This window comes from Staurois parvus, unplaced genomic scaffold, assembly GCF_062004578.1.
Source record: "Staurois parvus isolate SC_StPar_1 unplaced genomic scaffold, SC_StPar_1.0 ptg000404l, whole genome shotgun sequence".
In the NCBI taxonomy this organism is placed as follows: Eukaryota; Metazoa; Chordata; class Amphibia; order Anura; family Ranidae; genus Staurois; species Staurois parvus.
Window position 1 is genome coordinate 2,745,942 of NW_028318200.1, and position 20,950 is coordinate 2,766,891.

General features: G+C 44.0%; 1 protein-coding gene across 1 annotated transcript in view; it reads left to right on the top strand.

Annotated features, from left to right (window-relative positions):
* Positions 1-20,950, top strand: part of PRODH (proline dehydrogenase 1) — a 192,785-nt gene that overhangs the window by 149,386 nt on the left and 22,449 nt on the right. The window contains exons 10-11 of the mRNA XM_089686659.1: positions 16,530-16,676; positions 19,593-19,768. Coding sequence (XP_089542785.1) covers positions 16,530-16,676; positions 19,593-19,768 — 323 coding nt within the window. The remainder of the gene's footprint in view (positions 1-16,529; positions 16,677-19,592; positions 19,769-20,950) is intronic.

The following is a 20,950-nucleotide window of genomic DNA, read 5'->3' on the forward strand; positions in this document are numbered from 1 at the left end:
GATGCCCCCTCGGACGCCAGCATACTGCACCCACAGATTGCAGCCAGCCAGCTGCTGGACTCTACTCCCACTCTCCCCCTACAGAAGGACTCAAGTGGACTCCTCCATGGTGATATAGACTCTCCACATCACCTCGCCCTGACCCGTATCCCTTCACCTCCCCTGTCCCGAACAGCACTGCACTCGCCCCAGCATGCCACCTGCACTTCTCCTCCTCGTTTTCCTCTCCTCCATCCCAAAAATCGCCTCCCTCTACCCGCCCACCCTCCCAAAACAGCTCTACATTGCCCCTTCACTTCTGCTCTCTCCCCACTACGGCACTCACCACCTCCTCCTGGTACTCCACTCCCCGGTCGACCCACATGCCACCACTACCAGACCCACACGCTCCTGCACCTCCCATTCCCATGCCACCCTCCTCACCCTTATCCTTCTATCCGCTGGGGACATCTCCCCGAACCCTGGCCCCTCACCACCTCTCCCCCCCTCCAGGGACCCCCCTGCTCCCGCCAGCCGCCGCAACCCCCTCAACCTCATACCTGTGCACCTCCTCCCCACATCCATCCCCCCTCTCTCGGTTGCACTTCTGAACGCCCGCTCGGTTTGCAACAAACTAACTGCCATCCATGACCTCTTTATCTCCCGCTCCCTCAACCTCCTAGCCATCACCGAAACCTGGGTACAGGCCACCGACTCTACCTCCCCTGCGGCACTCTCTCATGGAGGTCTCATCTGGTCCCATTCACCAAGACTGGGCGGTCACAAAGGTGGTGGTGTCGGCCTGCTCCTATCACCGCTGAGCACCTTCCAGGTCCTCCCTAACCCCCCCTCCCTAACCTTCTCCTCCTTCGAGGCTCACTGCATCCGGCTCTTCTCACCCACCCCCTTAAGGATCGCAGTGATCTACAGGCCCCCCGGATCCATAGCCCGCTTCCTGGATGACTTCGCCGCCTGGCTTCCCTTCTTCCTCTCCTCTGAGCTACCGACCATCATCCTCGGGGACTTCAACATCCCCATCAACGACCACACCCCAGCTACCTCTCAACTCCTCCACCTAACCACCTCCTTTGCGCTCACACAACACACTCAATCCTCCACCCACATCAATGGGAACACCCTGGACCTCGTCTTCTCCCACCTCTGTACCCTTAACCACTTCACTAACACCCCCTTCCCTCTCTCCGACCACCACCTCCTCACGTTCTCCATCTCCCCTTCCCCTAACTCCCCCCCCCCCCCCCCCCCCCCAGTGCGCCAAACCATCACCAGCCGCAACCTGCACCCGGCCCCCCTCCACTCGGCTGCCGACCGCTTGCACGACAGCATCCTTCCACTGTCATGTCCTGACCTAGCCACCACCGCGTACAACGACTCACTATCAGCCACCCTAGACTCTCTGGCACCCCTAACCACACGCAACATCAAACCCAGACCACTCCAACCATGGCAGAACGACCACACTAAATGCCTCAAACGTCGCAGTCGTGCGCTGGAGAGACTATGGCGCAAAACCAGGTCCCCTCATGCATTCTCCCTCTACAAATCTGCCTTCCTCACCTACACCTCCTCCCTCCACGCCGCCAAGCAGGCCTACTTCGTTGACCTGATCAACACCCTCTCAAACTGCCCTCGCCGACTCTTCTCCACCTTCAACTCCCTGCTCTCTCCCCCCCCTCCTCCACTCAGTACCTCACTTACCGCCCACGAGATTGCCACTCATCTCCATAGCAAGATTGACGCAATCCGCAAGGACATAGTCAACTTGCAGTCTACCTCCCCATCTAGCCTCTCCCCTTCCATCACCCTCTCATCTCTCCCCTCCTCTGACCTTGCAACGGCACTGCCCCCCACCACACCCAAGGCCCTGCCTACCGTAACCCCCCCATCACTGCACTCCTTCAGCCCTACTACCACTGAGGAAGTCACCAGAGTCTTCTCAGAAGCCCGCCTCACTACCTGCCCCCTGGACCCTATCCCCTCTCAACTCCTCCGGTCACCCCCCTCTTCCCTCATCCGCTCCCTTACCCACATCTTCAATCTCTCCCTCGCTACTGGCGTCTTCCCCTCCCCCCTAAAACATGCGCACATCACCCCCATACTCAAAAAGCCCTCCCTGGACCCCACTGACCTCAACAACCTCAGACCAATTTCCCTGCTGCCACTCATGTCCAAGCTCCTTGAGCGCTTGGTCTACGATCGCCTAAGCGCCCACCTAACTGACAACAACCTCCTTGACCCACTACAGTCCGGCTTCCGTCCCCTACACTCCACCGAAAGTGCCCTCCTCAAAATCACCAACGATCTACTAACCGCCAAAGCCAAAGGCGACTACTCTGTCCTCCTCCTCCTAGACCTCTCTGCGGCTTTTGACACAGTCGACCACCCCCTCCTCCTTAATAAACTACTCTCCCTTGGCATCAGAGACACCGCTCTCTCTTGGTTCTCGTCCTATCTATCCCAACGCTCCTTCAGCGTTTCCTACAACGGCGCCACCTCCTCTTCCCTCCCCCTCTCTGTTGGGGTCCCCCAGGGCTCTGTCCTTGGACCCCTTCTCTTCTCCATCTACACCTCCTCCCTTGGCAAACTCATACACTCCCACGGCTTCAACTACCACCTCTATGCTGATGATACTCAAATCTACCTATCCACCCCTCACCTCACCCCCACATTCTCCGCCCGCATCACTCACCTCCTAAACGACATCTCTGACTGGATGTCGCTCCATTTCCTCAAACTCAACCTCTCCAAAACCGAGCTTCTCGTCTTTCCCCCTTCCCGTGCCCCCCCCCCCCCATCCTTTCCATCACTACCAACAACACCACCATCAATCCCGCCCAGCAAGCCAAGGTCCTTGGCGTCATTCTGGACTCAAACCTTTCCTTCCAACCTCATGTCAAATCACTCACAAATACATGCAGGCTCCACCTTCGCAACATCGCCAAAATACGCTCCTTCCTTACCCCAGACACCACTAAACTACTCGTTCACTCCCTGATTATCTCACGCCTTGACTACTGCAACTCCCTCCTCATCGGCCTACCCCAGTGCAAACTCTCCCCGCTTCAGACCATCCTGAACTCAGCTGCCAGACTCATCCACCTCACCAGCCGCTCCACCTCTGCCACCCCCCTCTGCCTCTCCCTCCACTGGCTCCCCATTGCCCAACGCATTAAATTCAAACTGCTCACTCTGACCTATAAAGCCATTCACAACACTGCCCCTAACTACCTCACCGACCTGATTCCCAAGTACCACCCTACCCGTACCCTTCGCTCTTCACAGGACCTCCTTCTATCTTGCTCCCTGGTCTCCTCCTCCCACGCACGACTGCAAGACTTCTCCAGGTCCTCCCCCATCCTCTGGAACTCACTACCCCAATCCATCAGACTGTCACCTTCCCTCCTCACCTTCAGGCGCTCCCTGAAAACCCACCTCTTCAGGGAAGCCTACCCCACCCTCACCTAACAGCCGCTGCCCTTCCCTCCTCCTACCACTCCATCCCCCACAGCCGTTTCCTCCTGTACCTCTACCCCCTCCCTCCTAGATTGTAAGCTCGAAAGAGTAGGGCCCTCTTACCCCTTGTGTGCTGTTTGATGTTACTGTACTGTTTCATGTATTGTCCCCCCTCTATTGTACAGCGCTGAGCAAACCCTTTGGCGCTATATAAACTCGATAGATAAATAAAATAAATAAGCAGGGTGAAGGAGATTTGAGCCCCTTTGGAGGGGCTATAGGATCCCTTATATCCTATGAGGCTTATTACTCACCTCCATCTGGTGAGTGCGGTCAATATTATTTGTCACGTGGTGATTAGGTGGAAGCACATTTTGGAACATTTTTTTTTTTTAAATCCTTTTGGGAATTGGGAATAAGGACTTATGTTTGAAATATTATGTAGCAGGCTCCTTGTACAAGGATTCAGAAGGAATCACACGTTCTGCAGTCGGTCCTCCCTTTCCCTCCCCTATTGTAAAATCTGGGCATTCTGCCAAGCTCATGACTCATCCACTTCTCAGCAAAGGACGCTGGGAAGGGGAGGAAGCAGGAAGTGAAGGGGAGAACAGAGAGACACAAGGCTGGAGAAAAGACAGGGACACGTGGAGCTCGTCCAAGGAGAGGAGGAAGCACTACAGCACTCAGCGCGGATAGAGGGACCCTGCTGTGTGTTCGGAGTCTGGTGAGCTGTCCCACTGGAGAGAGTAAGACACACCATTTACACTTTGCATATAGACTGGGACATCCGCACCCCACTGCTGGGATCTCACCCATCCGGGGCCCTGTGCAAGCCACAGATCCCCCTGCGTGCTTTGCCCCTCACCACCAGTGTAATTGAGACTGTCTGCCCCGGGGACTGACACATACTGGGAGATTGCATCCTGCGACTGCTCCAGGTCTTGGGGTGCTTTGTGTTGCTTTTAGACACTGAGATTGGACCCTCTCAGCCCAGAAACCTAGTGAAATCTGATGTAACCCACACCAGCTGAAACTCCAAAGAAGCCTTCAGCTGCTATTTACTTCATTGTAAGGACTAAACGTGCACCAACTAGAGCTCCACCGTGACTAGAGTGGGGGAATCTGGCTTAGTAGCCTTATTAGAGGTACCTCTTTATTGCATTCTGTTCTGACTCTGAGGTGATTTTTGGCTAACGCCCCTCAGAAGCAGAATCATACGCCGGTGTCGTTAATACATTTCATTGATAGAGCATAAGTAAGTTTATTTTTGTTTGATATCAGTTGTATTCTGCTTAAAGTGCGACTCTGCCATCCGGAGACTCTTGGCTGTGAAGCCTCTAGTGGCAGACCAAATTTACTGCATGCATAAAGAAGAAAAGTAAGTTTTGAAGTTGAAAGGGGAACCCCACCCCTCTACACTGCATTTCATTCTCCATAAAATTGTTCTTGTTTCATTTAACCCTGTGTCAGCAAATTTCTTGGCGGTGTATTTGCTATTCATTACCAGTTGTGCCAGAGGGATTGGGTTTGCTTAGGGATGGATCTATTGAGCACAGGACCCATAATATATTCCAGCTTGTCCCAAGGGGCAGTGCTACAATTATATATATATTTTTTTGCACGGACATTTATTTATTTGTGATTATTTTTTATTTAATTTTTGCGCTGTTTTTTGTAGAGTTCTCTGAATCACCTGTGTGTAATTTAATCTCCGTATAAATACGGATGTTCTGTAAAGCGCTCAGAGGTTTGTTAGAGAACATTAGTGAACAAACAGCATCGTGAATGCCAAGCAACACAGACAGATGAGGGATAAAGTCGTGGAGAAGTTTAAAGCAGGATTAGGTTATAAAAAAATAGCCCAAGCTTTAAACATCTCTTGGAGCACTGTTCAATCCATCATCCGAAAATGAAAAGGTTATGGCACAACTGCAAACCTACCAAGACATGGTCGTCCATCTAAACTGACAGGTCGGGCAAGGTGATAATTAATCAGAGAAGCAGCCAGGAAGCCCATGGTAAGTGCAGAGATCGGCAGCTCAGGTGGGAGAATCTTTCCACAGGACAACTATTAGTCATGCACTCCACAAATCTGGCCTTTATGGAAGAGTGGCAAGAAGAAAGCCATTGTTACAAGAAAGGCATAAGATGTTCCGTTTGTGAGAAGCCATGTGGGGGACACCGTAAACATGTGGAAGAAGGTGCTCTGGTCAGATGAGACTAAAATTGAACTTTTTGGCCTAAAAGCAAAACGCTATGTGTGGCGGAAAACGAACACTGCACATCATCCTGAATACACCATCCCCACAGTGAAACATGGTGGTGGCAGTATCATGTTCTGGGGATGGTTTTCTTCAGCAAGGACAGGGAAGCTGGTCAGAGTTGATGGGAAGATGGATGGAGCCAAATACAGGGCAATCTTAGAAGAAAACCTGTTAGAGTCTGCAAAAGTCTTGAAACTGGGGCTGAGGTTTACCTTCCAGCAGGACAACGACCCTAAACATACAGCCAGAGCTACAATGGAATGGTTTAGATCAAAGCATATTCAGGTGTCAGAACAGCCCAGTCAAAGTCCAGACCTAAATCCAATTGAGAATCTGTGGAAAGACTTGAAAATTGCTGTTCAGACTCTCTCCATCCAATCTGACAGAGCTTGAAACTTTTTGCAAAGAAGAATGGGCATACATTTAATTCTCCAGATGTACAAAGCTGGTAGAGACATCCCCAAAAAGGCTTGCAGCTGTAGTTGCAGCGAAAGGTGGTTCCACAAAGTATTGACTAAGGGGGGCTGAATACAAATGCATGCCACACTTTTCAGATATTTGTAAACAATTTTGAAAACCATTTATCATTTTCCTTCCACTTCACAATAGTACCACTTTGTGTTGGCCTATCATATAAATTTACAATAAAATACATTTACATTTTTGGTTGTAACATGACAAAATGTGGAAAATTTCAAGGGGTCTGAATACTTTTACAAGGCACTGTACACTCACCAGCCACTTTATTAGGTACACCTTGCTAGTACCAGGTTGGATCCCCTTTTGCCTTCAGAACTGCCTTAATTCTTCATAGCACAGATTCAACAAGGTGTTGGAAACATTTTGGTCCATATTGACATGATTTACTGTTGCCTTTCTATCATCTCGAACCAGTCTGCCCATTCTCCTTCGAGCTCTAACATCAACAAGGCATTTTTGTCCACACGACTGTCACTCACTGGATATTTTCTTTTTTGTCTGACCCTTCTCTGTAAAGAGATAGTTGTGTGTGAAAATCCCAGTAGATCAGAAGTTTTTGAAATACTGAGACCAGCCCGTCTGGCACCAACAACGATGCCACGTGGGAATTTTAACAGTTTTTTGTGTTTGAATTTGATTCTATCAACTGTACTAGTGGTGAGGCAATGGGGCAACAAATTAATAAGTAGACTGCCTCAGGATGTGAATGCAATGCTTGAGTCAGAAAAGTAGGCTTTTATCCCAAAATTGTATTGAGTGCAAAACCCATGTTTCAGTTCAACACTTTCAGAAGGAGAGATTTATTACTAAAAGGTCAAACGGTGCAATAAAAATATTTACAAAAAAAGATGTAATATATATATATATTTATACACACACAGAGACCAACAGCACAGCAAAGAGATATCAGAGAGGTGAAAGGGTTAAGGTACTTGCCAAAGTCCTGGGTTAGCAGATCCAAGTTTCAGAGCGAAAGGGCACGGGTCTCCCCAGGTGGTATTGATGTTAAAATGGGAGACGTCTTCCACTTAGCTCTCTTAGGCCTGACAGCCCATTTTGTAATTCCCCAGCAGGGGGTGTCTCTGAAGTCAAGGACCAATACCCCGTTTAGGGCGTGGAGGTCTGGGTGGATACCTCAACTAGAGCCAAAATCTCTCATAACTCATATTTTGGCCCATAACTTTCCATCTGCACAAGTGACATTCCACCCGTGGGTAGATTATGCAGACACATCTGAGGATTGATTAGATATGAATTATGAAATTATACACTGAACGGTTCACGAGATCTACTTTTTGGCTTTCTATGTATTCAAGACAAGGCAAGTGACCTACCAAAATGTTAGTCTCCTCTTAGCCAATCTGACAATATGTCCGGTTTTTATGTACGTCTCTCATATTCTAAGATATGAAACATAGGGAAAAAATGGATTTTAACAAAGGTTATCTGGTCGTGTTTCCTTGGAATGTTCTTTGAACTCCTGGGAAAGCTTGCCTTATGTTATACGAGGTGTTACATTTTACAGGTTCTTTGGACAGCGAGGCCCCGGCTCCCTTGGGGGTCCTATAGCTCATAGCCCCCCTGCTGGCTCTGGCCTGTGACACTTAACACACGCACACACATGCTGCCATATGTCATTGTGCCTCTCAGAGAGGGAGGGAGGGGAAGAATGAGGGAATACCATGGATACTCTTAACAAAATGGAGGCTGCGTCCTTCACTGTGTGTATGCTGGTTACAGTATCAATTCCTTCATCTTCCAGGAACTACCTGCATACTCTCGCCACATGAGGCCAGGCATGGTCATGCACCAGGAGGAACCCAGGACCCACTGTACCAGCGTAGGGTCTGACAATAGGTCCAAGGATTTCATCCCGATACCCAATGGCAGTCAGGGTACCATTGTCTAGCCTGTAGAGGTTTGTGTGTCCCTCCATGAATATGCTTCCCCAGACCATCACTGACCCACCACCAAAACGGTCATGCTGAAGGATGTTACAGGCAGCATCACGTTCTCCACAGCTTCTCCAAACCCTTTCATGTCTGTTACATGTGCTCAGTGTGAACCTGCTTTCATCTGTGAAAAGCACAGGGCGCAAGTGGAGACCTGCCAATTCTGGTGTCAAATGCCAATCGAGCTCTATGGTGCCGGGCAGTGAGCATATGGCCCACTGGAGGACGTCGGGCCCACAGGCCACCCTCATCAAGTCTGTTTCTGATTGTTTGGTTAGAGACATTCACACGAGTGACCTGCTGGATGTCATTTTGTAGGGCTCTGGCAGTGCTCATCCTGTTGCTCCTTGCACAAAGGAGCAGATACCAGTCCTGCCGATGGGTTAAGGACCTTCTACGGCTATGTCCAACTCTCCTAGAGTAACTGCCTGTCTCCTGGAATCTCCTCCATGCTCTTGAGACACTGCTGGAGACATAGCATACCTTCTGACAATGACACATTTTGATGTGCCATCCTGGAAAAGTTGGACTGCCTGTGCAACCTATGTAGGTTCCAAGTATCGCCTTATGCTACCAGTGACACTGACCGTAGCCAAATGCAAAACTATTGAAAAACAGTCAGAAAAGAGGAGAAAGAAATGTCAGTGGCCTCCACCTGTAAAACCATTCCTGTTTTGGGGTCGTCTCATTGTTGCCCATCTAGTGCACCTGTTATTTTCATTAACACCAAAGCAGCTGAAAGTGATTAACAACCCCCTCTGCTACTTAAATGACTAGATCAATATCCCAGGAGTTTACTTGACTTGATGCTATACTCTGATTAAAAAGTGTTCCATTAATTTTCTGACCAGTGTGTATATAAATATTTTATGACCATCATGTCAGCTGTATGCATATACTTTTTGTATGTGTGTGCCTTCATGCACACACAAACATACAGAAGACTATCATTCAAATTCACTTATGAAATTTCCTCATCGCATATCTATAATATGTATTTTTGTATATGTATAAATGAACACCTGTATCATGTTGAACCAGTAGATGCATATAGGTATGTATAGTCGGATTTAATGTTTTAAACATATATGATTGAAATTTATATGTTTTACATTATGTAGTAGCTGTAATGAAAAAAGTTGTATGGACCCTGAAACAATAGCTCTTTATTGCAATTTACGAATTCCTGCCTCTAAAGAGAACGCTACTGTGTTTGTTTAACCCTCTGTATAACCGGTCTGCGGTGACCATTTTATACAGATGATTATCTCAACCATTATAGTGTTATATCTGATATCGCCGAGTTTCCTCTTTCTCTGTACAAAAAGGAGGAGGTGGTGGCAGTGTGAAGGGTTAATTGCGTAAATTAACCTGACCCAGTAACAATCACGTTCAGGCTGCCGGTGCATCGATTGTGGTTCAATTAGCTGGAAAATCGTTGTGCAGGGTGCAGCTGAGTGTGGCATTGTTACGCACGTGACAGCGCGGTTTTAGATTGACTAGTCCTTCGGTCACAAGTTTGGTGAGAAGGGCTGGGGTCTGACGCCGCGTTCGTGACAGATACCATTAAATGGCCCCCACGCCTTCCTAAATCCAATAGAACACCTCTGGGATATCATGTTTTGGTCCATCCAACGCTGCCAGGTTGCACTTTAGACTGTCCAGGAGCTCAGTGATGTCCTGGTCCAGATCTGGGAGGAAATACACCAGGACACCATCCATCATCTCATTAGGAGCATGCCCCAACATTGTCAGGCATGCATACAAGCACATGGGGACCATACATACTGCTGAGTACCATTTTTTGAGTTGCTGCAATGAAATTTCAGCAAAATGGACTAGCCTGCTGCATAATTTTTTCACTTTGATTTTCGGGACATCTTTTTTTTAATTCAATCCTCTGTAGGTTGATAATTTTCATTGCCATCAAACAATGGGGCATCCTTACATTCCTATAACATTACCCAGTCCATGTCAGTATAGATATCCAGCATGATAATTTCCCCATTGAGATCTGATGTATTTTCAAAGTGTTCCTTTTTTAATTTTTTTTTTGAGCAGTATATATACACTGTATTTCCAAAAATTTACTGCCACCCCCTCCAAACCATTGGATTCAGATGTGCAAATCACTTCCATGGCAACAGGTGTTTAAAATCAAGCACCTAGGCATGCAGACTGCTTCTACAAACATTTTGTGAAAGGATCAGTCTCTCTCAGGAACTCAGTGAATACCTTGATAGGTTGCCACTTGTGCAATAAGTCGATCCGTGAAATTTCCTTGCTGTCGGCTGTGTAAAATGACTGAGCGGGGTCACACATACTGAAAGGCACAGTGCACAGAAGTCGCCAACTGTCTGCAGCGTCAATAGCTAAAGACCTCCAAACTTCATGTGGCTTTCAGATTACAAAACCGTGTGTAGAGAACTTCATGGCATAGGTTTCCATAGCCAAGCAGCTGCATCCAAGCCTTACATCACCAGTGTAATGCAAAGCGTCAGATGCAGTGGCATAAAGCACGCTGCCACTGGACTCTAGAGCAGTGGAGACATGTTTTCTGGTGTGACGAATCCTGCTTCTCTGTCTGGCAATCTGATAGATGTGTCTGGGTTTGGCGGTTACCAGGAGAACGGTACTTGCCTCACTGCATTGTGCCAAGTTTAAAGTTTGGTGGAGGGGGGATTATGGTGTGGGATTGTTTTTCAGGGGTTGGGCTTGGCCCCTAGTTCCAGTGAAGGGATCTCTTTAGGCTTCAGCATACCAAGACATTTTGGACAATTTCATGCTCCCAACTTTGTAGGAAATGTTTGGGGATGAGCGAGTTTGGGGTGGAGGAACTTGACTGGCCTGCACAGATTCCTGACCTCAACCCGATAGAACACCTTTGGGATGAATTAGAGCAGAGACTGCGAACCAGGCCTTCTCATCCAACATCAGTGCCTGACCTCACAAATGCGCTTCTGGAAGAATGGTCAAACATTCTCTTAGACACACCTAAACCTTGTGGACAGCCTTCCCAGAAGACTGGAAGCTGTTATAGCTGAAAAGGGTGAGCCAACTCAATACTGAACCCTATGGGCTAAGACTGGGATGCCATTAAAGTTCATATGCTTGTAAAGGCAGACGTCCCAATACTTTTGGCAAGTGTGTGTATGTATGTATATGTATATATATATATATATATATATATATATATATATATATATATATATATATATATATATATATATATTAGTCAAGATCTCAATCCTATAGACATAGAGAACCTGTGAAGCGATCTCAATCTGAGAAATTTGGAGAAGTTGGCAAAAGAAGGATGGTCCAAAGTACCAGTATAAGTGGTTGAAGTGTAAGAAACTCATTGATGGTTACAGGATGCAATTGATTTCAGTTATTTTTTCCAAGGAGTGTGCTACCAAATATTAACCACTAGCCCACTGGGCACCTATACCCCCTTCCTTCCCAGGCCAATTTCCAGCTTTCAGCGCTGTCGCACTTTGAATGAAAATTGCGCAGTCATGCAACATTGTACCCATATGAAATTTTTATCATTTTTTTGTGACAGAACTTTATTTTGGTGGTATTTAATCACCTCTGGGTTTTTATTTTTTCTTAAACCAAAAACCACTGAAAATTAAATAAAAAAAGTTTTTTCTTAGTTTTTGTTATAAAATTTTATAAATAACTGATTTTTCTCCACTGATATGCGCTAATGAGGCTGCAGTGATGGGCACTGATAGGCTGCACTGATATATGGCACTGATAGGCGGCACTGACTGGCACTGATAGGCGGCACTGACTGGCACTGATAGGCGGCACTGTTAGGCAGCACTGATAGGTGGCACTGACTGGCACTGTTAGGCGGCACTGACTGGAACTGATAGGCGGCACTGACTGGCACTGATTGGCAGCACTGATGGGTGACACTGAAAGGCAGCTCAGATGGGCACTCTGTTATGAGGCATTGATGTGCACTGGTAGGCACTGATGGGCACTGGCACGAGTCACTGATGAGCACTGACACAAGGCACTGATGGACACTGACAGGTAGCGCTGCTGGGGCTACACTGATCATCAGGGCACACTGATCAGCGCGACAGCTCGAAAGGCGAGAAATGCCGATAACCGGCATTTCCCTGTTTACATGTGATCACCTGTGATTGGACACAGCTGATCACATGGCCGAGCCAGCATCTTCGGCTCTTTCCGTGATCGGTGATCCGCTGTGTCCGAGGGACACAGCGCACCGCTGATCGCCGCGCTGCACACTCCCTGAGCCACGCATGCACGGTGAGAATGGGAGGACGTCATATGACGTCCTCCCAGAACGAGAGAACCACCTTGCATTTGTCATATTACTATATGGCGGGCAGGAGGTGGTTAAATTGAGGGTGTCAATAATTTTGTCCAGTCCTTATTTGTGGGTTTTGTATGAAATGTGTCAGATTTGGCCTTTTGTTTCTCCACTTTTGTGTCCTACCAATACAAACAAAAGAACTAAAAATGAGAATTCCGAAACATTTGTAATTGCAACAATTTTCTGTCCGAAGTGGTACATTATCTGACAGAAATGCAGGGGTGCCAATATTTTTGGCCATGAGTGCATATGCTAAGATACCATTTAAAGTGGAGCGCCACCCAAAAGGGGCAATTTCTACTTTAAGGCTTTGGGAGGAGGGGTGGGTATGGGGAGCGGGTACCCGTTATCTCACTTCCGCTGCAATCACCTAAGGCCATCGGAAGTGGAAGTTGTCCCCCCCCCCCCCCTCCCTCCCCGTAGTCTTCTGGGACATGTGACAGGTCCCAGAAGACTACGAGGCCATTCACAAAGCGCAGCGCTACTCGCGCATGCCCATACAGAAGATGCCAGTGCTGGGAACCAGCCGTGGTGAGGACACTGCTGGACCGAGGGACAGGTGAGTGTCTGTATTTTAAAAGTCAGCAGCTACAGTTTTTGTAGCTGCTGACTTTTTTTTTTTTTTTCTACTGGAACTCCACTTTAATATATAAGAATGTTTAAACAAGGAAGCTGTGTAAAATAAATACGGTGGAGGCTGATGTTTAGAAGGCATATTATAGACTTTAAATGTAAATATCTCCTGCAGTATGCTAAATTTTAATACATTATTTTTATGTTTTTGTGACCTAAACCATAAAGGCTTTTTCATTTGTAGAAATATTGTAAAGTAGTAGTGACCACAGCTTATTGGTATTATAGCTTTAGGAAATGCCTTGAGGTATCTGATTCAGCCATTTTTTTTAGTCAGTCATTTGTCACAAAAACAGCATATACAACATTTCCAGCCAAACCAGAAAGAAATACTTTATGTGCATGTTTTTGAACTTATACACAGCTAAAAATTATTTTCTGTGCCAAATCTATCTTGATATTGTTACCAAATTTTGAGGTAGATTGATTATTACATGTAATAGTTTGTGTTTTTTGTTTTTGTTTTTTTGCTTTCTCTCAAAAGTATGTGTAAAAACTGCTGCATAAATGGCCAGTAACTGGCATTAACTCCACAAGACTCATTAATTATTTAAACACAGCATGACTGAGATGAGCTGCATAGTTTGTGGCTCAGATGGTGCCGTAAATCAATGCTACAATATTTCACACATCCAAAAGGGTAGGAACAGCCCTTAGAAATGCAATTTATATCACTATGTCTTTGAATTCCCTTATTAAGCACTAATTTAAATAAATGCATCAGTGCTGAAATGTAATCTTTCATAATGAAGTGCAAACAAACACATTCTTTTGAAGTTTGATAAAAAAAAACAATATTAGCCACTTGTTTGTGCCATAAGTTATCAGCAGCAATAAAGAGGCTTTTATTGCTTCTTAAAACTAAATTGATTAAGAGCTGGTACTTTATTTTCACCTTCACAGAGAAGAAAGGCTTTAGCTTGTTAATTACAACAGGTGTATTGCTTTCATTTCCCATAAAATGGATTGTTATTCTGTAATAAGAATGCCCAAACACAGTATGATGTGCAAGGCATAGCAAGAGATGCAGTCTGTATGAGCATCCCTTGGAATGATTGGGATACTTGTTATGACATGTAGGGCAAACTCTAGTACTGTGGGAGCAATAACCAGAGCTTCCAATGGTAACAGTCATGCGTCATCATACATGGAGATTTTCCAAATGCTGAACTGATTAGAACAAAAAATGGCTGAATCAAGGACAGGTGCCAGAATAGCTGTTCGCATAGTCAGTACACTAGTAGGGACCAGTGCTGGGGCTATATGTTACCATGGAAGACGATAGGAGCAGTGCAGGAATTTTATATTCAACCTTTGTTTTTCTACTGTCTTCAGTAGCTCACCAGTCTTTTTTCAGCATTTAGGCTGTAGCAGTAATACAGCTACACTAATGATACTTTATATTATAACATAATTGGAAATGCCATTACACACAGTATAACACTTAAACATCCTCCTAGATTGTAAGCTCCAAGGAGCAGGGTCCTCGAACCCCTTGTGTTTTGTCTTGTTACTGTATTGTCTCATGTACTGTCCCCCACTATAATGTACAGCGCTGAGCAAACCTTTTGGCGCTATATAAATAATGTATAATAATAATAATAATAATAATAAACATCCTTAAGCAGTGATTTTTTTTTTTTTTTTTTTTCAGAATTAAAAACCTCAGCTTTCTTGTCAATTTTTAGCTAAAAAGACATTACTTTGCAGCTGCAGGAAGACTGTGTTGAGTATGGCCATGCTGCACAAGAAGCACTTCAAAGCAATAAATCTACTCCAGGATGAGATGGGGGTGGGGCTTACAGCATAGACACTGATTTCAGCTCATGATTGGAAATTTCACAGGGAGTCCATCAGTTTCTACACATCCAATCCTAATATAGCACTGGATCTGTGGTGGATAAGTTCACCTTGGGAGCATGTCGCATATCATATTTAGGGTGTAACATGCTCCAAGCAACCCCCCCTCCTTCACCTTCACCTTCAAATCAGGAAGAATTAATGAGCTGTCAGAACACTCAACAGTGCTGTGGTAGTTCATTGAGAACAAAGGATGTCAGCACTTGTAGTTGATTCATTCACAGAACTCTCTGAATGGCTATAGTGGCTGTGTGGGAGGAGCCCTGCACAGCCGCGCTCTTTTCAAAAAGTGACAGCTGGTACGGGGAACCTCTCCTCGTACTGCTGTCACACAGAGGGCCGTGATTGCCGAGCTGCTGCAGTAACTGGAACATGTTACACGTTCCACCTGAAAATTGGGTGGAACGTGTAACATGTTCCTGAACATGAACTTATGCTGTAAAGACAAAGATGGCACTTTAAGCTTCAGGATGTACTCATGCTGTCAAATGAAAAGTGCAAATGCAAACCAATATCTTCTAGAGGTCTTTATGGTGTTACATTTGGACAGTGTATGGGGTGTAAGCTCCCTTACCTATACTTAGCTTGGTGACCATTTTACAGTCTTGTTGAAGAACATCTGTTTTGGCCAAATAAGCTGTCATATGCAGAGAACAATATCACAAACTTACCAGATCCCAGTAGGATCAGTTGCCAATAGGTCCTTTATATATAATTTAAAGTGATTGTAAACATTATTTTTTTTTCAGAAACCATGATGTCATTCTAACATTGATTTTGCACAGAGCAGCCGTGATCCTCCTATCTGGGGTCCTCCACTGGCGCTCCTATTTCATCCCTCCCTTTGAGTGCCCCCATAGCAAGCCACTTGCTATGGGGCACTCATGCAGACTAGAATCCGAGCCAGGTGTTTGTGCCCTGCCCCCCTCCCTCCTCACAGGCTTCGATTGACAGTAGCAGGAGTCAAGGGCTTCGGTTGTTGCTTCCACGTCCAGTGAGGAGGGAGAGAAAGCCGCTGCTCTTGGACATAGAGACGGATCGTGATCGGGCTCAGGTAAGTATAATGGGGGGCTGCACACAGAAGATTTTTTGCCTTAATTAAATGCGTTAGGGTTAAAAAAAAAAAAAAACCTACCTTTATATATTACATTAAGCATGGTATTTTTTTGTTTGAAGACTGTTTTATAATGTAGAGTGCTAATGAGCATTGTAATATAAAGACTTTCCTCATATTGTGTATTTTTGTATTGTAACATAGAGATGACTTTTAGAAAAACATGTTTTTTATGTATTTTTAATACATAAAAGCAAACACTGTTATTTGACTAGATAACAGAACAATATATGTAAAGTGGGGTCAGGTCACAGTGGCAGCAGCAATATGAGAAGCATGCTTTTTTACATGGGTGATTTTGCTTTGGTGTATTGTGTTGTACTTTTCTCATTTGTGATCTTTTAGCCCAGTTTCTCTTCCATTATTCTAATGACACATGCAGTGCCATTTATTGTACCCTGTAATTTGTGTTTTAGAAAGCCTTGGAAGCAGGTGTTCGTTTGATGGTTGATGCAGAACAGACCTATTTTCAACCTGCAATCAGCCGTCTGACATTGGAAATGCAGCGTAAATTTAACAAGGACAATCCCATTATCTTCAACACGTACCAGTGCTACTTAAAGGTGAGAGGCTCCAGAGCAATAATGATTACTGCTCCACACACAACAGCATGGAATTTACGAGCTGGCATACGCTGGGATTACTTTGATGCAAATTCCAGAATACATTCAGTTGTCTGATCAAAAGAAATATCTGCATTAACTTTAGGCCTTTCACTTGTGTTTTTTTTTTTTTTTCCTGAACATGTTTTTGTTATGTTAGTTTGAAAAGCTTGCTAATGTAACACATGACAAGTATCCATTATATGCTACACTGACCATCACTAATTACAAATATGAAAACATATGCCTGCTGGCTAGGTTAGCAGCTTAAAAATGTTTAAATTGACTGCGGAGTATGCATATTCTGGTAATCTACAATGAACCATAGACACAAGAGCGCCATATTGCTGCAATATCTGGCCCACAGTTAATATATGGTTTTGGTCCCCATATTTTCTTTGTATAGCTTATAATTTGAATTCTCAAAAAATAAAATTTTAAATCTAGACCAGTTCTTCTCCTGGGTGTACAAATGGGTACGCCCATGTGAATGAGGTCTAAAGTGGAACTAAAGCTACAAATGCTTGCCAGTAATGAAACAGAAATATGCATTTCTATATCTGCTTAGATGGCCTTGGGTGTTTAAAATGTTAGGTTTATAGGTGAGAAAATAAATCTTTCCTATGCTGCAACTCCCTGAAGACTTGTTGTTGCCATGGTGTTGCAGGCATGACCAGAATGGCAGCACCATGGCAAGTCTCCAGTGGGGCGGCAAGTCTTCAGTGAAAGCTCACTGGCAGCTGTGTCGTTCTCAATAGTGGCATGCCTTGAGTGTACCCTACACTACCCATGCGCTAGTAGACATAATATTAAAAGCTCTACAGCAAACATGAATTTAAAGTGTTACTAAACACAGGACCATGCATTCACTATATCGAGTCTTCCAGAGTACACATAACATGGACATTATTTTAGTAAATATAAACTGTTAAATACCTTTTTCTTATCAGCAGTATATAGCAGTATTGTTACTTAGATCAGTGTCCGGCTGAGCACTTGTTAATCTTGCAGGAAGAGTTTTTATTCTCCTCTGACCTATGAGGCTGCATGCTGCCTGGCCCTCTGTCCGGACAGTGCTAATTGGCCCTGGGCTGATCACATGCACTGTCCAAAGAAAAAAAACTCTCTAGCAATACACACCAAAACTGAGCATGTGCAGACTTGATACTGCTGCTCTGTACTATGGCAGATGGATTGGGGACCGTAAAAGAAGGGGAGGATCAGAAAACAGGGGATCAGTCTTTTTACACAATGTGGATGATTAACCCCTTAGGTTCCTCAGTGAGTATAACAAGCATGCTTAACTTCATATACAGGCTGATTTTACTGTTGTGGGTTTAGTAACACTTTAAGATTCCTAACTTGAGCATTCTTTTGGGAAACTTAAATCATTGGTTTTTTTCTGTTTTATTGTTTTATAGAACCATTTTAAATGCTGCTCTAAAATGAACCACACATCCCCTCCCCAGTTCACACAAACAGCAGGAAATCTTTGGGTCGTAGGCTAAGTTACATTCAAGATGCTCTCTAGAGATAATTCTGGGAAATTATGAACACAGACTATGGTAGTACAGATGAGTATCTGGTGATATGAGTTGACAGTTAAGCTGGCTGTACACTAGTAGAATTTAGTTTGAAAATGTTCATTTTAAGAACATTTGTTTGATATTCTAATGGTTAGTGAGGTTCAATCTGTGTTCACTTATTAAAATTGTGATGAGAAAATTCAAAGGCGCAGGATAGAAATTTTTTCACGAACGAACACATTTCTAAAAGTGAATGTGGTTTTTGTTTGGTAAAATCCATGTTTCAAAACTGAACTTTAACAGCAAATTTTGAAACTTTAAAACAACATTCATCAAGTCATGTAATGAGATTTCATGCTGAGTGAATGAGTGTTCGTGCTAATTTTTGTGCAATTGCTTGTTCAAAAATCTGCTAGTGTATGGTCAGCTTTACAGTTGGTTTGTAGCTGATTTTGCAAATTCCTCATGTTTATTATGACTGCTGTAATTTACTATCTGTCTTTGATCAAGTCTAACACATACCTCCCAGCTGTCTGAGATGAGGAAGGTACACTTTTTAGCACAAAGCATGCGGGCAAAATATATAAACCTGCTAGGTCCTAAGCTGTGCAGATCATGACACATTAACTTGCAATAAATTATTAATTAAACACACTTTTTTTTTTTTTTCCCTTTTTATACTGGCTTGTCAAAATAGCAAAAACATTGGATGGGGGTCCATACATCACAACAAAAGAATGCATAACTTAAGAGGAAAGAGGGACAAAGGATTATGGATCCACAAGAGGACAGTTGGGAGCTATGCTAACATGAGCTTCCAAAGTTAGGCTGATAAAGATGTATGATAAAATAACAAAGTATTTGCTAACATACATGGATAAGTGCAGTGGTGTTCACTCTTTCTCTTACTAAATTCTGCACCTAATAAATGTGTTCTCAATGTTGGGAGATGAATAACCTCTTTAAACACTACTATTGTGAATCTGTAAAACTGTATGGTTTAGTTCTTACATATTTTGGTTAAAATCCGCAAAATATCAGATAGTTAAGTGATTCTAGGAGGAAAGAAAAAACAGCTGTTTAGTTTCGTTTTCCACTATTCATGGGCTTGTTGGGTAATGTGTAAAAGCAACATTTCACAGAAAGATGCATTATTAGTTATTGAACTTCATACTTTACCCCTTTTTTTTTTTATTATGATGAATCAGTAGGAATTACCGTACCTAATGATGTAGTAAAGTTCACACTGCAACAAACACTTTTAATATAGCTGTCCCCATGCACTGATATATATTTTTAATAAGCCTGTGAAGATATGATCTGAAAATTAATTTTGAGCCTTTTTATTTAGGAAGCCTATGACATTGTGACAGCTGATGTAGAGCTGTCTCGACGAGAAGGCTGGCATTTTGGTGCCAAACTTGTCAGAGGGGCCTATATGCAGCAAGAAAGAAGTCGTGCAGCAGAGGTTGGCTATGAAGACCCAATCAATCCCACCTATGAGAAAACTAATGAGATGTATCATAGGTATGTATGCAGAGGTAACCTTTTTAGGTTTTAGTTAAAATCTTAAATTAACAGTTATTATGGTACTGCTGTACAACAGAAGTAATTCACACAAGCACAAAACTACAGAACATACAGATAAATGTTTTAAAAGACCATTACATATATTTGTGTAGCAAAAATCTAGGCATCCTGTATGCAAGCCCATACTGCCTACAGGGATAAGGTGTGAGTGGTAAATATCTTGGAAGCTGATACATGAAGGATTTGCTAAATCAGTTATATTTTCTCCCTCCAAGTGGCGTCAGCAGCTTCCACACACTACTGACTACTTCTGTACGCGTGGTAATCACACCCTTCTAGTAGCCCTGTTTCTGATAAAGAATATTTAAGACAAATAGTACCTGTAAAGGAAGAGGCTTTATTTTTGCCTGGTGCAGCATGCAATCTTCACTTCCTGTAGTGATGTAGGGCTGGATGGAAGAACCATAAAGTACAGCAGGGGGGTGCCAGACCTTGTAAGTATAAAATGTCTTCACTTCACAGGGGTGCATTATATTTTTCAAGGGATATGGTTACTTAAGTGTCTATCAGTTCATTGCATACCCATAATATATGATTGTGTAAGCAATTTGTGCAACGGTCCAAAGACAGCTGCTAACAGAACAAGTGGTTCTGTAGTTACAATCAAAACATAAAGTGCTGCACTAAACAATTTAAAAAATGTTAAATTTCAGGGAGATTATTATATGCAAAAAAAAACCCCGTAAACATTGTGTTAATTAGTGAGCCTTGTGATTATGCTCTAACATATAGTGAACAAAACTTCTGTGCTTGAAAGTGAAAATGCCACAACTATAAAAATAAAGAAAAGACATAACACCTCCACCAGATCCCCCAAAGGTGTGCACTCACCTTGAGCCTTGACCCTCAGTAGAAAGGTCAAACCAGCATGAGAAATAAACTCAGAATTGAACAGGTGTTCTAATATAGACTTTCTAATGAGGGCTCTCAATAGTAGTAGAGGCAATTTGGACACCATTTCAGTGCTTCACAAACAGTAGTAAGATCCAATTAATTCCACCGGTTGCAAACACAGCCTCTCAAAAGAGAATTTCTCACACCGCTCAAGAAAAAAAGTTAGTGTACACTGCTAGGAACGTCTTTATTAAATCAAAAATGAAATATACATGCACATTGTAT